This window comes from Schistocerca americana, chromosome 2 (genome assembly GCF_021461395.2).
Source record: "Schistocerca americana isolate TAMUIC-IGC-003095 chromosome 2, iqSchAmer2.1, whole genome shotgun sequence".
NCBI classification, from domain to species: domain Eukaryota; kingdom Metazoa; phylum Arthropoda; class Insecta; order Orthoptera; family Acrididae; genus Schistocerca; species Schistocerca americana.
The window spans coordinates 601,788,843-601,808,496 of record NC_060120.1 but is presented as its reverse complement, the minus strand read 5'-3'; the positions used below and the strand labels follow the sequence as shown (position 1 = coordinate 601,808,496).

The 19,654-nt window shown below is 37.3% G+C and overlaps 1 protein-coding gene across 1 annotated transcript; it reads right to left on the bottom strand.

Annotated features, from left to right (window-relative positions):
- Positions 1-8,061: 8,061 nt before the first annotated feature.
- LOC124596402 (40S ribosomal protein S26) lies at positions 8,062-19,073 on the bottom strand. The gene is made up of 4 exons (XM_047135529.1): positions 18,953-19,073; positions 18,127-18,304; positions 10,739-10,869; positions 8,062-8,139 (listed from the first exon to the last, which is right to left on the bottom strand). Exons 1-4 carry the CDS (start codon positions 18,953-18,955, stop codon positions 8,104-8,106), a joined length of 348 nt encoding a protein of 115 aa, XP_046991485.1. The 5' UTR covers positions 18,956-19,073; the 3' UTR covers positions 8,062-8,103.
- Positions 19,074-19,654: the final 581 nt, after the last annotated feature.

Here is a 19,654-nt window from a genome sequence, read left to right as displayed (position 1 = left end):
TAACTCACTCTCACCAGAAAAAAATGACTTTACTACTGACACACACACAGTTCAAAGAAACGTGTGAAGGAAAGCATTTAAATATTTAGTGTTCATCCTGAGAAAATGCAAGGTGTTACAAATATTGCACCTGCAACATGATTATAATTTTAATTACAACAATCATTGATGTGAACTATTGGGCTAGAAGTCACAGATGAATAATCATCACTGCAGTTGCCCTTCAAAACCTGTTATTCCAGTGGTATTGGTCTCATGTGGAAATTCTAGAGAAAATGACAGCAATACACTCCTTAAATATTTCTGCAAGAAATACATGAATCATCGTACCAGAAGGCAAATTATAAATACTTAGTTTCAAATGCAGAACTTTTGAACAACTGTATTTTACTTGAGACTGAACAGCATTTTCATAAATATGCATTGGAAGCTGAATTTATGGTGTTACAGATACTTAATGTCATTTCACGCAATATATAGAAAATGTGTATATTTTGAGCTATTAATTACTATAAACACTAAATTTTTCCGTCCTGGGTAAGGATACATGCTTCCTTTTGAGTAGCAATATATTCTTCTTGGAATATGTCCCTTATTGTAAAATTACTTCCATGGTTTGCCCTAATTGCATTGTTAGAGCACATATTACCTCTAATTAAAGTTGCACATAATCCATTATTCAACACATTCTGAAACCAAAATCATTTTCATCGCGCGCGCGCACACACACACACACACACACACAAATCATCCCCCTTATTCTTTAACACACTGCTTGGCATGAGACTGTCAGTGGTTAAGCACAGCCTTGCGTCTGGCGTGTGCCTCTTGGTGGCCACAGGAGATCTGGATGCTGTGGTCTGTCATGGTGGTGAAACACCTGTCACTATGCATGCAGTCAACTAGTTAGAGTCAAACCCCCATGTATAAAATGACTTCAGACATCTGATTACAAATGAGTTAGTGTGCTAAATACTTCATTAAGTATGTAAAACCTTTATGGATGAAAAAAACTTAGCATCAAGCACATCATACAAAACCCAAATTATGTCTGTGTTGTTAGTTTTGGATTACTCACTGGATGAGCACAGTGTGTAATTTGCGCAGTTTTAAGGATAGTTGATTTTTTTAAATCATATTTCCCTTGTAATTCAATTAAGAGCTACTTCATAATTTTGGTTAACTGAAATTCTTATTAATCAAGGTCAACCTGTTTTTATTGGCCTATTATTGAGATCTTTTATCTTCCTCAATCTGTGTGTTACTCGACTGATATTGTGATAGCCAAAGGCCTCCCTGTTTCAGAGGTATTTGTCAATAAGGTAGTAACAGGAAATGACACTATAGTACATGGGTTCTAACCTTCACCTTCCACCCCTTTTACCCACAATTTTAATTTTCAATATTGTCTGCAAAATGTGTTAGTAATAATAGTATGACGTTCTTGATGATAAGTTTTTCTCGTTGAATCCTTCTGTAGAAGTGCCAGTGAGAAAAATTTTCAATAAGAGTGTTATAACAGCTTTTTTGTCAATAATACAACTGCAAACTGTAGAAGGGTACAAGTTCCCTTTCATGACGAAAGATTGGAAAGTAATGCATAATTTTTTTTCTTGCCTGGCATTGAAACATTTTACAATAGAATAGTTTGAAGTTCATGCTACAGAAGATATTTTGGTTTCTTTTGTAGCTCTTGCAAGAGAAGCCTTAACTACGAAACAAACATGGTTTTTGTGTTACTGTCGTCGATTTGAGAAGGGGAGGTATAGTTCAACATTTGTATGCCAATGGGCATAAAATCAAGTGAAATTCACAGGGACGTGTATGGCATGTAAGGGGATGACTGTATGGACTGTATCTCCAGGTGATGTGTATTCTTCCAACAGCATCAGATGAACCTTAGTGATACACACGCTTTAGATGGCCAATTTACACCATGTGAGATGGGCTTACCTGCAGTTCCACAGAATGTCAGCCATTGAGGTAGCAATTTTGAGCGACTGGTTTCTGCAACTACGAACTTTATTGCAGCAGTTCAACATTTCACATCATTTGCTGTATGATACTGTTCATGACACACTGAAATTCCGTGAAGTTTGTGCTCACCGGGTGCACGAGAACCTCACGGATAAACAAGACTACCAGAGGGGAAATCATCACTGGTGATGAGTCGTGGGTGTATCACTACATGCCTGAAACCAAGGTCTCTTAGGGGGTGGAAACGGGCTGGTTCCCCAGTACGAAGAAACATTCTGAGGACTCAGTCTGCTAGGAAAGTGCTTGTTACAGCGTTCTGGGATATGCTTGGTGTTATTGGTGGACTTTGCTGAACATGGGACCACAACGAATGCTGCAACCTTCATTAAAATTCTTGTCAAGTTTTGTTGTGCCCTACTCGACAAGTGCCAGAACATTGATGCTGATTGTGTCTAACTACTTCATGACAATGCTCACCCTCATGTTGCTGCTCTTGGTTGTGATAAAACCGCCAAATTTGGGTGGGAGGTGCTTCAGCATCCATCATAATACAGTCCGGACCATGCACCATTACACTTTCGTGTTTCACTCCATGAAGAAATTCATACCTGGCCCACATTTTGCAATAGATGTGGAAGTGAAATAACTATTTCTTAGACTGCTATACTCCCATCAAATGGACTACTGCACATAGTGCATATTGAAACTCATACCGTGATGGGAGAAATATGCTATGTAGAAAAGTAGGTGAATGATGCAAGTTCTCTTGAGGCGATTATTTTTTTTTCAACTGGACATGTAGCCTTTGTGGAATACAAGTTTATTTTTCTCAGACTGAACACACTTTAATCATCTCTACATTAAAGTAAGTTTATATTAAAAACAAAGATTCCATGACTTACCAAACGGGAAAGTGCTGGTAGATAGACAATAAAAAAACAAACAAAATTTCAATCTTTCGCAACCAGCGGTTGCTTCGTCAGGAAAGATGGAAGGAAAGGGAAAGATGAAAGGATGTGGGTTTTAAGGGAGAGGGTAAGGAGTCATTCCAATCCCGGGAGCAGAAAGACTTACTTTAGGGGGAAAAAGGTAAGTCTTTCCGCTCCCGGGATTGGAATGACTCCTTACCCTCTCCCTTAAAACCCACATCCTTTCATCTTTCCCTCTTTCCTGATGAGGCAACCGTTGGTTGCGAAAGCTAGAATTTTGTGTGTATGTTTGTGTGTCTATCGACCTGCCAGCGCTTTCGTTCGGTAAGTCACCTCATCTTTGTTTTTTATATATAATATCCATTTTTAAGGTATTTGGGCTTGTAGGCAGGTTCCTTAATAAGTTATGTCATCTGAGTATCACTAAAAGTATGGTAAGCTGGCAAGTCTTTGCCATAACCACACTGAATTTGTCTTCCTCCTTCAAAGACTCACATAGGAGGTATTATTGGCTCATTAACAGTGTAATATCAATCCTATTTAGCTGGAAAAAACTGCCCTTTCCAGTTCTGTTCTGTGCCCAAAACCTTTGCTTTCTTGGTAATATCTTGTTAGATTAACACTTCTCTTCTTCCGACCCCAGTTCCTTCTTATGTTGAACTCATAATGAACAGTTATAATTTACAGATGAAATTAATAATTAACAAAACAAAATAAATTACACTACACAATTACTATTGAGTTGTGCTGCTGTTTACGGTGACTCCAAACAGATCAGTGGTTATAAATGCTGTGCAGTTACACATTCCAGAGCCATCCAACTAGTGGTGTTAACACACCAGCACTGCCTACTGGAAACAAGGTTTACAGCAGGAGAACATGTCATGGACACATCCCCTTTCTGCAGTAAATTATAACTATTGCTAGTGGTGTTTTGTACGTCAAACAAAAGTCTACTCTCGACACAATAAAACATATTTGGAAAATTTTGGGCACTCCCTTTCTGCTGTTAGCAATTCAATTCTTGAAATATTGAAAATCAAATTCTTATTGCACCTGGAAGCAGTTAGGCATCCCACAACTTCAATGTACCATTTCAGCCATTTAGTAACAAATATTGCAACAAATCATTTAATTATATATGAAATATTACCAAACCCATAACTATAGCTCTATAGTTTAATTGCATGACCAATAAAAAATTAAAACTTGTGACGAGGGTTAGTGCAGCCGCAGTTGTCAAAATTCTATGAAAAGGGTAGATTACTACTCACTATGTAGAAGGGAATGAGTTGCAGATAAGCACAACAAAAAGGTGATAAACCTATGAGCTTCCAGCCAAGAGGCTTGTCTTTTGACCAGAAGCTCACACATTTAGTAATCTTTTTGTTGTGCCTGTCTGTATCTCCACATCTCATGCGGTGAGCAGCAAGCAATCCTTTTAATAATGCTGTCATTATTCCATCCTGGAGTTCCATTGTTTGAAAGTTAAAAATAAACTTAGTTTGTTGTCTAAAGTTATCAAGTCCAGCATAGTGAATCACAAATCTTATAACAGGAATCAGTGATTCTTTATCCCATAACTGGCATGACTAATTGCATCCAGCAAAAGTGATGTTCAAATACTATTCATGAACACCACTGTCAATCACAAGATGCTAAAAAAGTGCATACTTGACACCACCCCTCATCCACCTTCCAATATTACACACTTTTTCTGCATTACCACATTTTCCATTTATATGCTTTGTGTTAACATGAAATCCTACATATCTAGAAAGAAAAAAATTCAGTATTAAGAAACGGTAGTCTTGCTCTTGCCCTTGAATTTCTTTATCTTGGCTTTAATTAAAGTGTGTGTGTGTGCGCGCGCGCGCAATTACTGAGACAAACGCAACTCTTGTCTACATTAATACCTGTAACATGAAAACTCATTGCAAAATTATTTTCCAGGACCCACAATTTGCTCCTAGTAGGCATTTTCTACATCAGGATTTTGGCCTCCTCCATTGGCACAAATTCTAGGTCATTTTCTTTTAGGCTCTTATTAATAAATGGATTTAAATCATTCTCAAGTCTCCCAGTCAGTTTTATGATTACAATATTCTGAATTTGTAATACTGTGTAAACTTAACATAACTTTTCCAATCGCTAAACTCTATCCTAGATGAATATATCAAATATACTATTTAAATTGCTCTTATTTGTTAAATATTTTGTCCTTGAAGGTCCAGTTCTCACTTCCATACAGGGAAGCCATTGTAGTTCAGTTTCTGTTATGTTCACCACAGAGTTCAGTAAGAATACTTACAAGTATTCTATTTATTTTTTACTCACACACCCCAAGAATTTTAGGTTAATTTATTCAATGATATGAACCATCAGTTGTACAGGCCACAGAGGACCTTAACCAAAATATCCCTATTTTACTCACGCTAGAAAATGGTTTTCCATAAACAATTTTTACTATTGCAAATAATTACTTCATTGTCTGCAGAAAAGAATTTTTTTTTGGTAACCTGGTTGTGATTATTAATCTTGTTACTGCACTTTGATAGCTGACATTAAATGCACAAATTTTTAATTATTTAAGTGTGAAGTAATCCCTTTGCACTCAACATGTCATTTCCCAAAAAGTTGCAAGCTTTTTTATTCCACTTCTATGACAATTTTACTTATTCAGTCAGCCTCTCACTTGGTCTCTAGCCTTAGGTGGTCATTTCGTTTCCCCAGGACATAAATTGAGAGCAGGACTTCATTATACAACATTAACTTTTGTACTGACATCAGTTGACAGAATTTTTCAGACATTCTAGCACGTTAATGTTAACAGAAGACCAAACACATGTTTGTGATAGTCTATTGCCTAATGAGGAAAGAACTATTGAGCACCTTTTTCTCTGAACCACAAAGGTGTGACAAAGAACTGTGCTTCTCATTTGAGAACTTTTGCTTTTTCTTAAAGCATTCATAGCAGTTGACTTTGTGCTGTAATTTCTCATCCCCATGAAGTGTAGCCTTAATCATCTATTGTGTAGTTCCTAGGTCAGAAACTGGGATGTAGGTGGCTCTCTACAATTTGTCACTCCCTTACTTGACCCACACAGTAAAATTCGAGCCCCAGCAATCCCAGCCACTGTTCAACCCGAGATGGATGATAGACAACATTAAAAAAATCAAAAGTACACAGACTGCATTGTCTAGAGTACGAATTTGCCGTGAGTGGTAGAGTATACTACGTTAAGTATTTTTTGTTTCTAGCACAAATATGCAGATTGCGGTCAATAGCTAAGTTGTGTGTGTGCACACAATTTTTTTTACAATTGAGACAGCTGTGGCTGCTATTGTTTCACCTGCAGCCAATCAGCCAGTTTCTGTTCGGAGCAGTTGTGTTAAGCATTTACTATTTTTGCTGTCATTTTTCACCTATATGAGTGCAGACTCTGAAGCAGAAGACGAAATTCGTTTCTTTGGAGACAAAGATAGTCACAGAGATGAGTGTAGAGGAAGTAAAAGCAGGTAACTGATGCCAAAAGAGAACCTAACTAGAGCAGTAGTAATATACTGAAACATCACCTTGTACTAGAAAAAAGGATCAAAATTAGTGTATTGCAGAACAATGAATACATCAGATTACAAGATGATACGTGAAGGCCTTTATTTGTGGTTTACTCAACAGTGAGTTAATGGAAGCCCAATAAGAATTCGAAAGAGAATAAAGTTTTTCTACCAGTTCTGGCTGGCTGGATTGTCAAAGGAATCCAAGAAGAAATAAATTAGAAAACTGTCACTGGAACAAGTTCATAACTGATGAGGCAGGACTCAATTATAGAATGCTTCCAACAAACAACCTAGGACTGAAGCTCCCACTCTAGGTTATAAGAAAGACTGCAACAATCCCTCTAAAGATCATAAATTGCTGCTGTTATTAACTGATAAGTCTGCCAACCCAGCAGCATTCAAAAATCTAGCTACTGGCCTTGGCAGCTCTGTATAGAAACATTTTCAAGCAGTAGTTCGACAAATTTGTGCTAGAAACAAAAAATACTTAACATAGTATGCTCTACCACTCAATGCAAGTTCTTACTCTAGACAATGCACAATGTCACTGCAAATCCAAAGAACTTTGTAGTAAGTTACTGCAATCACTTCTGCACTTTATTGAAGATGAGACCCAATCAATACAAGCTACCCTGAAAAAATTGAAGGATGCTGTCTACTGCAGAAGCTTGGGACCATTTAAAATTAACATTTTAACAGAAATATAGACATACAAATAGAAATAAAAGTGACAAAAAATGAACAGTTGTTAGATCTTATTTGTTATCTACCTGAATGTGAAAATGCAGAAAGTGAAGTGCAAATGTGGTTGAATCAAAACAACAGTATGATGAAGTGACCCACAGTGCTAATGTAGGAATGGTAAACATTCTATTAATGAAGGATGTTGGTGCCACCAAAATGAGTCATAGCAATGGAATGGAGGAATTAGCACTGCACTACGTGGAGAGAGAATGTGGTGACACCGGCTGATGTGCACCTACGAAGGTGGCAGGACTATACTGCTCAGTACATACATTCACAAAACTAATAACTATCAATCCTTTTTCTGAAAACATGTACAGTAGTTTAATACATACCTGTTTTCAGAACCATGAGTTTCCATTATAACTTTACTCCTAGCACAATATGTTAGCTGATGAAGTAAGTTTACTATATAACAACACTGTCTAAGTTGTGAATATTTTTAAATTAAATTTACCAAATTGTCAGTTTGTTTAAGAGTTTTCCCATATTCAAGCTCTACTTGGTCCCAACTACCCCAAATTATCGAGGTTTTCCTGTACTCGTCCACATCCCTCGTTTTAGTACCTTAAATCTGTGTGTATGCTCTCCTTTTGATTGAATTTGTACAGGAGGGTTCCAGTTCAAAAATTCCATGTGGAAGCTTTAAAAATGTAAATACATCACATTCTTGTGAAGTATAGCTGACCAGTCCAGCTCAGTTTTAAGTAACACAGATAATTTAAATAGGGGAAAGCTATTTAGACTAGTCCCATCAGTACATGTGTAATACCCTGGAAACCGCCACATCCAATGGAAAGGAACCATTTTATAACATCAAGGGGGGAGAAAAAAAAAAAAAAAACAAGAAAAAATTTGACCATTTTTATTTTAATTGAACTTCATACACATATCACTTCCTCACTTGTTGGCCTCCTTGTCGCATGTCCTGCAATAACAACAATATGCATTTATTATTAAACACAGGATATATTTAAAGATAAAAAAACATGTTTGATAAATAAACTGAACAATAATAAACTTACCTGAACTACAAAATTATTCAGAGCACCATAGCAGTAAGGATATTATTGCCAACAAGTTACAACAACTTAAATGGCCAATTAACTAAAAAGCTTAACTAGCACACTACATTTTTTCTTGTTGTCCACATTCTTACCACTACAACCATACAGGTCTTGTCACAGGAAGTTTTTGCTCAATCTACAACATTATTCTTGAAGTTACCAATATCCAGTTTCACAGCAGTATAACACAGTGTAAACAACAGTAATTTCCTAGAATGACTGCCTACTGAATGCATAGGAACGCAACAATACATATCGAACTTGCAACTACGTTGACCATATCATTGTGGGCCCAAGTTATGGATATTGTTTACAGTGTTCACTAAAGCAATGACAAAAGACAAACATTTATTAAGTTACAACTAATAAATTAAAGTACTAACTTTAGTCACCAGCCATGTCGTCTTCATGCACTATTCCTCACTGTATAAGACAATGGGAAAAATATTTTCCCACAGGTACACACTTGCTATGCTGGTCAAAAACATCAGGAGTGTTTGGGGGGGGGGGGGGGGGGGCAGGGGGGGGTCAATTTTTTCCCACATTGTGGAAATACAGGAACTGGAAGGGGTAGAGTTTGTATCTCCTGACACCTCTGCTTTCCTTGATGATCTTACATTTCCACGAGCAAAGGGTGTTCTGAGTGGATAGATGTACCATCCAATGACATAAGCTCAACAGGATCATTCACAAATTTGTGTTTAACTCTTTCTTTCTCTAAGCTGTTATATGACAAAGCCATCTGACTTTCATGCCTGGCCATCTAAAGCACTTTGTCACAGACTGAAGTTTTCTTCTCCCTTGAATCGCCTAACTATAAAGCACTTTTGAGATTCTCTCTCAATGCTGTCAAATATCCAAATACGCTCAACTTCATTTTTTCAACAGTAGTCCTCTGGTATTTCCTAGTAGTGCTTGGTCTTTACTATGACACTTCTCTGAAGAAACTGCACACACTACATTTGTGAACTGAATTTCAGCAGCTGTCACTCGTGTGTAGAGTCTTACACAACAATGAACTAACGCTTTCCTTGATGGATAACTTTTAAGAGTCAGACCACGCATTCTTTCCTACAGATGTTCTTGAATCACTGAGTGTATTACTACTGCAAAGGAAAATCAGCACCCACAACTTTCTTGTGAAATTTCATCAAGTTGAGTCCACAACACATTATGTAATTCCCACTACCCTCATATGGAAGCAATCTGAAGTCCTAACAAACATTTCAAATGACTTTCAACAATATGTAACTGAGGAATTAAGACAACTATATGAGACTATAGGCACGCAAAACTGCAATGCTTTTGCTCACTTTCATTCAAGACCAGAAAAACTGTTCCCCGTGGCAACACAATAAGCATTACCATAATTTGCACTACCAGAGTCGGATGTTGGATATATATCAGTAGGGGGCTTCGATAGGCAATCATTCTTGGAAATTACGCAAACTAGTTATCAAAGTTTAATAATATTCCTCTTCAATGCGTAATTAGCAGTGTGGAGGCAGCAAACAATCACATTCACTCTTTCTTCCATTCCCTTACCAACTGGTTTTGCCTTCATTAGTCTGGCACTTTTCCTTTACCCCTTCCTATCTTGGGTTTGTCTTTGACTCAATGAAGAAAACAGTTTCAATCTCCTGAAAACTAGTTTTTCTTTGAATTTTGTGTTCAGAGTGCCAATTTTATTGCAATTCAACACAGAAACAGATACTTTTGCTGTAAATCAAGTTCAGCGGAAAAAAACTGAAATGCATTGCTTTCCATGCTGCATAATAATGTGTTATATTCTTGACACTGGTTATAAAGAGTGCCTTGTACTTTATACTCATACCATCTCCCCAGCAAATCTAAGATTTACCACCATTCACATACAGATGCAATACTACTGAATACAACAAGTTTATAAAATCATGAAATGGAGGTAAGTCACAGACAGGCTAACAAAAAGACTGCTACGCAAGTCAAGTTTCAGCCCTAAGGCCTCCTGAGTTAGACAACATATACACATTTGCAAAAACAAAACTCACACACACGACCAGTCTTGCTGCTAAGACCAAACTCATTCACAATCCATCCCAGATTTTTCATTGCATAAGGCCATGCAGTGGTCCCATTCCATGTATTTCATATGTTATGTTACACATATCCACAATGTGCATCTAAGTATTCTATTGTAGCATTATGTAGTCACATTTGTTAGCCTTATCAACTATAAGGAATTTTTATCTTCCAACCCACCTAGACCATGAGCTATGCTTACAGATCAGTTTTACTGCAACCTAATTATGGGATATGAACCGAATAAAAGGATGCAATAAAAGCAGAAGTGTATGGTACATCTAACTGTAATATCTATGCAGATTAATATTCACACTGAGAACGAAGATATTCTTCCTGAAACAATAGTGTGCTACACATTAAAGTATAACTCCTCTGATATTGAGTCAGAAAACTTACCCTTGGGAATGTCCTAATTGGTGGTGTTCGGATGCGCCTGTCTGCCTTTGAACGATTGCGCACAACTTTTGAGTGGATGGCACAGGAAACGCAGTAGTGCAGCTTTGCATACAGTTTTGGTAACTGATAAGCTGTTGAGATAGTAACCAGATACAGAGAAAATTAAACTTGATGACAACAGCACTAAACAGTATTCAACATCAATTGCAAAATAGCAGCACTATCCTACATACATACTAAACAAGATCCACCATATAAAATGAACCACAGAAAACTTATTACAAAAATGGTCATGCTACGACAAACTACAACTAAACTATCAAAAAACAAATAAACAGTCTTATCAGAGAAAAAGGTACTGTAATAAACAATTACATTGAGATTGTAGGGGAGCAGTTACGAGTAAGATACAACCCCTTCAGTTTGAGCAGAGAAGTTGTCAAAGGAACTACCATAATGATCAGTCCCACAGAATAAGTGGGGCATATTGATGTAAAATTACCTGTATTACAACTATAGAGGTATCTGACTACTGAGGGAATTTGTGGGGGTTTTGGGCAGGGATGTTCACAGTGGTTGTTTAAACACCAACCTCAACACTGATTTGCCATGAAAAACAGTGACCTGCCATGAAAGAAACTGCAAAACAAACTGAACACTTACAATATGTACTTTGGTTCTATACAAGTTTTTTTCACTCTAGGGTGTATTGTCTGACATCTAGATTATACTGGACGCTAAGAGTTGTGGGTTATGTCACAAGAAGAAAAGTAACAGTAAATTAAGTCTATATGACCATGAAAACTATGCGGCAAAGTATTAGAAATAAATTACATTAAAACCAATTAACTGATTAAAAATTATGAAGTCTTTTGATCGCATTTCTCGAGATTCGAACCTTCCAGATGCCCGGTTTATATGCTGACCACTATGCTATTAACATCACACTGCACAAAGTAGTTGTATTTATGACTAGTGACCCAGTCACAATAATTACTTGCAACATTCAAATTTTGGCTTCACATAATGTGTGAAGACGATCTTTTGTGATGACAGCTGTATAACTGACATTCAATCATTTTTGTTTGTGTGTGTTTTTTAATATATGAAATATAAGGGGCACACCAAGGATTTGGGGCCCAAACACATCAAAAAGCAGGACAAGGAATTGGAAGTGAACTGACAAACCCAGTGGCAATTCCGGCAATGGCAAACCATTCAGGTGTAATGCTGAGCACTCTGGAGGAAGACAGCTACAGCACACAACATGTCAACTATCAAGTAATCTACGGTAGCAGTCAAATTACAGTTTAAACATCACATGAGAAAAGCAGATCATCACTTTCCAACCTAACCTAGACCTCTGGCTAGGCCAGAGGTCAGCATCGCAAATGCCAAGATTACAAGTGGTGTGTTGAATACCATACACTAGCCAGAAGCCATACAATAGCACAGATACAGGGTGTTTCAAAAATGACCGGTATATTTGAAACGGCAATAAAAACTAAACGAGCAGCGATAGAAATACACCATTTGTTGCAATATGCTTGGGACAACAGTACATTTTCAGGCAGACAAACTTTCGAAATTACAGTAGTTACAATTTTCAACAACAGATGGCGCTGCAAGTGATGTGAAAGATATAGAACACAACGCAGTCTGTGGGTGCGCCATTCTGTACGTCGTCTTTCTGCTGTAAGTGTGTGCTGTTCACAACGTGCAAGTGAGCTGTAGACAACATGGTTTATTCCTTAGAACAGAGGATTTTTCTGGTGTTGGAATTCCACCACCTAGAACACAGTGTTGTTGCAACAAGACGAAGTTTTCAACGGAGGTTTAATGTAACCAAAGGACCGAAAAGCGATACAATAAAGGATCTGTTTGAAAAATTTCAACGGACTGGGAACGTGACGAATGAACGTGCTGGAAAGGTAGGGCGACAGTGTACGGCAACCACAGAGGGCAACGCGCAGCTAGTGATCCAACAGCGGCCTCGGGTTTCCGTTCGCCGTGTTGCAGCTGTGGTCCAAATGACGCCAACGTCCATGTATCGTCTCATGCGCCAGAGTTTACACCTCTATCCATACAAAATTCAAACGCGGCAACCCCTCAGCGCCGCTACCATTGCTGCACGAGAGACATTCGCTAACGATATAGTGCACAGGATCGATGACGGCGATATGCATGTGGGCAGCATTTGGTTTACTGACGAAGCTTATTTTTACCTGGACAGATTCGTCAATAAACAGAACTGGCGCATATGGGGAACCGAAAAGCCCCATGTTGCAGTCCCATCGTCCCTGCATCCTCAAAAAGTACTGGTCTGGGCCGCCACTTCTTCCAAAGGAATCATTGGCCCATTTTTCAGATCCGAAACGATTACTGCATCACGCTATCTGGACATTCTTCGTGAATTTGTGGCGGTACAAACTGCCTTAGACGACACTGCGAACACCTCGTGGTTTATGCAAGATGGTGCCCGGCCACATCGCACGGCCGACGTCTTTAATTTCCTGAATGAATATTTCGATGATCGTGTGATTGCTTTGGGCTATCCGAAACATACAGGAGGCGGCGTGGATTGGCCTCCCTATTCGCCAGACATGAACCCCTGTGACTTCTTTTTGTGGGGACACTTGAAAGACCAGGTGTACCGCCAGAATCCAGAAACAATTGAACAGCTGATGCAGTACATCTCATCTGCATGTGAAGCCATTCCGCCAGACACGTTGTCAAAGGTTTCGGGTAATTTCATTCAGAGACTACGCCATATTATTGCTACGCATAGTGGATATGTGGAAAATATCGTACTATAGAGTTTCCCAGACCGCAGCGCCATCTGTTGTTGAAAATTGTAACTACTGTAATTTCGAAAGTTTGTCTGCCTGAAAATGTACTGTTGTCCCAAGCATATTGCAACAAACGGTGTATTTCTATCGCTGCTCGTTTAGTTTTTATTGCAGTTTCAAATATACCGGTCATTTTTGAAACAGCCTGTAACATGTAGTGAACTGGACCATAGACTGTCAAAAAAAGACAAAAACAGATCTTAGCTGACCTAGGAGTCACACATTTCACAGATATCCTGATACCTATCTTGGAGACAGAAAATGCCTGGAAAGACTAGTAAATAAAACTTAGTTTAAATATGATGCACACAATTTATTGTGTCTAATTACTATCTGAACTTTAAAATTGTATCTATTACAAATGAAACTTATTTGTAGCTGACAAATGCTTTCAATTATTTTGCACCTGACTCAGTAGTTTACACAAATGCAAGGAAGGAACACGAACTTATGACTTTACAGTCCTATGTATTGTAGGGGTTAGACGATGGAGCCAAATCACTGACAAAGGCTTTCGGGTCATTCCATGACCAAATGAGCCTGAGGCTTATTTTTTGAAAAAGTTCCGAATTTAACAATGTTATAGTTTTTCGAATCAACGAAAGTTGAATTTTACTGTCCTGAAAAAATTATAAAAATTACACAATTAGCTGAGGAAATATAGTTGAACAAAGATGGCGATTCTACAGATGATGATGGAAAACAAAAGGTTTGTTTTTTGTGTTGGTAGCTGTTTAAATTTGGGTTGCAGTGATTGTTGTTGTTTTAACTGTTAAATTTCAAGAGCAGAATCTTATCTTTCTGACAAACTTCAGTTTTTAAAGAAAGGTAAGTTATTAAGTATGCAGCTAATTCACAAAAGTTACTATGTATTTAGTGTCCCACCTGTGACAAAAAACACGAAAAAGTTTACCTTCTAACTCAGCAATTATAGTAATTCTATATATTTTAGGTTAAGAGTAAGAAAAACAAAAACATCCAATGAACCATAAGGCACCTTCTAAGTTGTAAATGATCATTTATAAATGTTAATAGAAATTGTGTCCCACCCATGACAGTGTTTTGGATGTTACTCAAATCTAAACCATTTAACACTTCTTGTTATTGATAAGTTAAATTGGTTGATATAACAAGTGCTTCACTGGTTTACACTAAATAAAAACTTACTATTTATTCAGAAAATGGGGAAAACAACATCAGCAGAGCATATGAGAAAACTTCGAAAAAAACTGAAGAGAGAGACCAGCAAGTACAATGTCCATAAAGAAAAAGAAAGAGTGGGATAAAAGAAGGGAAAATATGAACATGAAGGTATCCTCCAGTGAAAAATCTTTATTGGAATATCGAAAGAAGGAAGGAATCTGAAAGAAAAAGGAAGTACAGACAAACTAAAATCCATATTAATTGAAGATCGGTCTGAGACCTGTATTTCACAGTTAGGATCTTATAAATGTCCTCATTCCCTTGGCAAAGCTGTTTCTCGGGTAAAGAAGGTGCTTCCTTCAAGCCCCTAAAAAAACCAGCAGTAATAAAAGAACTTGAAAGTGAAAGCGTACCTAAAAAGGTACTAAAACAGATTTTCCCAGTAGTGAAGAAAACTGTCTCGTAAACTTACAGGTGATAATCTGCTCAAAATACAAAAATTTTTCACAAATGATGAAATCAGCAGGCATACACCTGGTATAGAGGATGTACAGTCTATTGTAGACCACAAAAGTGGGAAAAGAGTTAGCTTGCAGAAACATCACTTGAATATGACAGGTAAGGAAGCATATTTTCTTTTACAGCAAGACAATCCAGATATTGATACAAAGATTTCAAAATTCTACGAGTTGTGGCCTAAAAATGTTCTAACGTCTCATGCTTCACAATGTATGTGTGCAAATATCATGCCAACTACAACCTTATCATTGAAGCCATTCACAAAAAAATAACTCATTTCCCTGCAACTCACACTCACCTTACAAATCTTGTTTGCTGTGATGTAGAAAGTGAGATATGCATGACAAGTCAATGCAAGAAATGCATAATGAATCTGCACACATTAATAGATGGAAAGTTTGATTTGTGTGACATAATATCTTGGAGAAAATGGACCTAACATGAGTGTCACCCTAAACAGACTACTACCAGCAAACACTGAAGCTCTCTCTGAACTTCAGTCAACTAAAAACATTGAAGGAGCACTTCTTTGTCAACAGGATGCAATCTGGAGCTTTCAAGACTGTGAAAGCATCAGTCAGTGATGAAGTGATATTGGAAACAGATTTTGCAGAAAACTATGTAGCACTGGCACAAGATGAGATACAAAGTGCCCACTGGAGTCATACACAGATTACAGTGGTCTCTGTGTTTGGATGAAAACAGGGCTACAGTCATTTGCAATTGTGAGCAATGAACTGTGCCATGACAAACACTCAGTTTATGCATGTTTGAAGATTATAACGAGTAAGCTGAAACAAGAGCTTCCCAATTTGACCTCAATACGAATTTTTTCTGATGGTTGTGCAGGTCAATTTAAGAACAAATTCACCATTTCTAACCTCTGCTACATGATGCAAGACTTTGGAGTGTCTGGAGAATGGGTTTTCTTTGCAACATCAGATGGGAAAGGCGCAGTGAAATGCATTGGAGCTGAAACAAAAAGGGCTGTTTGGAATTAAGCAAAGAAAAGTCACCATCAGCAATGCACAGGAATTTTTAGACTGTGCCAAATCATATGTTTCTGGAATAAACAGATCATATTGATGAAAACAGAGACCATCTGGATGGGCAATGGAAAGCTGTTAAAAAAATAAAAGATATTCACATCAAGCATTTCTTCAACGGTTACAATACCCGTAACCTAGTATGTGGTAGAACTTTCCTAAAATCAAATTTAGAGAAAGTGGAGGTTTTTCCACTTCACCAAACATATATTCACTAATCTACAGATTCCGAGATGAGCGATGAGGAATCATATCCTGATGTCATGTTGACACCCAATTCCCAAAGTTACAGGTTCAGAACCAGCTGTGGAAAAAATAATGCCAGGAACATTTATTTTAGTTAAGTTCCAAACTGCAAGAAAGAAATCCACTACATATAGATATGCTGCAATTGTACAGAGAAGTGTAGAAGACAACGGGGAAATACAGATTATGTGTATGCGATCTGTTGGGGACTCAGCAAAGATAATCAAAGCTGACGAGCAGGATGTATCCTACATAGAGTTTGAACAAGTTCTCTATTTTCCCGAAACCAAATGTCAAACATGTTAGGGACACCTTATATTATGAGTTTCCTGGCAATTTAAACATTTTCGAAAGTGGGTGAGAGGTCAAGTGTATATTTTTTCAAAGTAGTACATTCTTAAAGTGAAATAAGTACTCAGAACTGTAAACTAATACTATACCAAAATTTATTTTATAGGTAGCAAAAATGTTCTACAAAGTTATTAAAACTTAAAGTGCCCTCTAAATATATGCTATCTACTGATTCATAGCTAACTGACATAATAAAATCAGTTAAAAAAAAAAAAAAAAAAAACAGATTGTACTTAACATGAGTCCCACCCATGACAGTCTTTGATCGCAATTATTGTAAGTATTACTAATCTAATATTTATTGATATTATGTCATGTAGAGAATTGTTTTATTAATGTGAATTCAATATTTTCATAAAGTGCACAACTCACAGATTTCTTCCAAAATGTTGGTGGTTATTCAATGCTGCGTCTATGTGCTGTCCCACCCGTGACAAAGTTTTAACGATGAATAACAGCTCAATTTGTAAACTTCTGACATTCAGATTTAAAGGGAAGGTAAAACAATTACTTGTATGGCAACCAGTCAATCTTTAGGCCCACTTTATTTCCATTTATACTTTGTTATATCAGCATCTAACTGTTGAAAAACTTAGTGCAACTGTCCCACTAGTGACAATGGAATCCCCCTTTCATATTAATATGCAGAGCTCTCCAAGTCCAAAATTACAAGCTTTGTATCCAAAATCAATACTACTGTGACACTACTGCCAAAACCACATAGCAACAGCTGTTTAGTAAACGCTACAAGCAGTACTCTTTAAGCACTGTTCACTAATCAAGTCTATCTCATTATTACAGGCCATTCTTTACCACTTGCTGTATTTACAAGTTACCACATATCCCAATGAAGTCAAAAGATTATTTCCTGTACAATCCAAAATTCCTGTAAGTTTCCGAAAGAATACCTGGAAAGATAACTAGCTGACTGCATCTATAAAATTCGCAACAGGAATTTACCACTTGGAACCATAAACTCCAAAAATAATGTACACGAAACTACAGAAAAAGTTAATTTAGCAACCTTTACTTCTCGATTTACTCGTATAAGCAATGAGGCTACAATTCAAATTTTGGGAGCCCGAACTATCAGTATAGACGGGCCTGGGCACTTGCAAATAGCAAAAAAACAAGATACCAACATTTCAAACAGTTCCGTGTGGCTCAATAAGCCAGAATGTCAAGATCAGCTTCGTCTATTATGCTACATTTTTTAAAACAAATTACGAGTTACCTGTGTATACACTAGCTTCTGTGATATCCCTTACGGCCGCAGCTTCAACAATATTACGTATCACGAACTTTTTTATGGCTTTGTCTTTCGGTACACACCGCGCACAGTTAGTGCAGCGAACAGGATTCACATGGCCTCGACCATGTTTCGATCTTCCACTATTTCTTCTCTTACACGTCTGAAAATGAAAAACATGTTTTATACCTGCGTGTATTGGGCAAATTCAAAATCCGTATGCCTAGGTATTAAAATACATTACCAGCAATAACACATCAAATACCTTACATCTCGTTGGTAAATTGAGAGCAGTTACTTACTAAATATAAATACTACCAAATAGCCTAAATATATTATTTTTCAACCTTGGATCACTTTTTCGGCAGTAATACTGGGAAACAAAGACCCAAAATATACCATCACAAAAGTCGATGTACGAAGAAAATGTTAGCATTGTGTGTTTAAGTTCATTCGAAATAGGCTATTCCTTTACAGCCCCACAGATAGTCGCATATAACGTAATGACTACTGTCTCACACAGCTTTCAAATTAGTAAGTAACAGAATTGTCCTCTTAGAATGCCGTAACTTACATGTAACACAGCAATAGGAGAATTAAATGACTTTTGGAGATAAAAAAAGTTATACACAAATTAAAAGGCTTATCTATTGTGAGGTTAAACAACCACACGTAAGCACATGGTCATATTATTTCTTCTCCTAACAGGGAAAACAAAATTAACCACGTACACTAACAGTAAAAAAACTCACACCATTAAAACAAATTACTTATTTAGCGCTAACACATATAGAATGCACGTGTAACTTACCATTTTCTTCAACAGCAAATTTTACACGCGCACTATACAACAGCGAAGAATATCAAAGACCAACCAGCCCACCGAAGACAAAATTTCTCAAAGTTACTGCAATACAGCTCGCATGCCGTGGTCGATGGTCGCATAGATAGGGTAGGAAATTTTATAGAAAAGAAACTCATTGGACGGGAAACAAATGTTTTCACCAATATACAATATCAAGAAGAGTCAAAAAATAATAAGGAAATATCGGAGCTGAGGACATGGTAACGTCTATTAATAAATCTGAAATAACGATGGGACAGGCACACTATGAAACAACAATTCACACGGGCCGTCATGCCACATCACGGAAAAAAAGTGCATTTCAAGCGCTGATATCCACACAAGCTATCAGTAGACTGTCACGTCAAGGTTTCTCGGGAAGAAAGTTATGACGGAATCGTCGTCTGCTAACATCGGAAGTTAACCTGTTTCCCATCTTTATCACCCATGTTGTGGTACCACATTTCGTGTCTTTGTTTCGTCTTAACCTTTACTATACGAGTATTATTGTGTTATGCTTTTGTGGCAAATTGCAAATGTGCTCCTCCACATGGGCACCGATATCTGTAATAGTAAAATTGTTATGTTTTAATATATGCAAATAAGAACATAAATAGTGAAGCAATTTTCATTAAATAACATTTTAAGAGAAAAAATGAGCTCTGATTA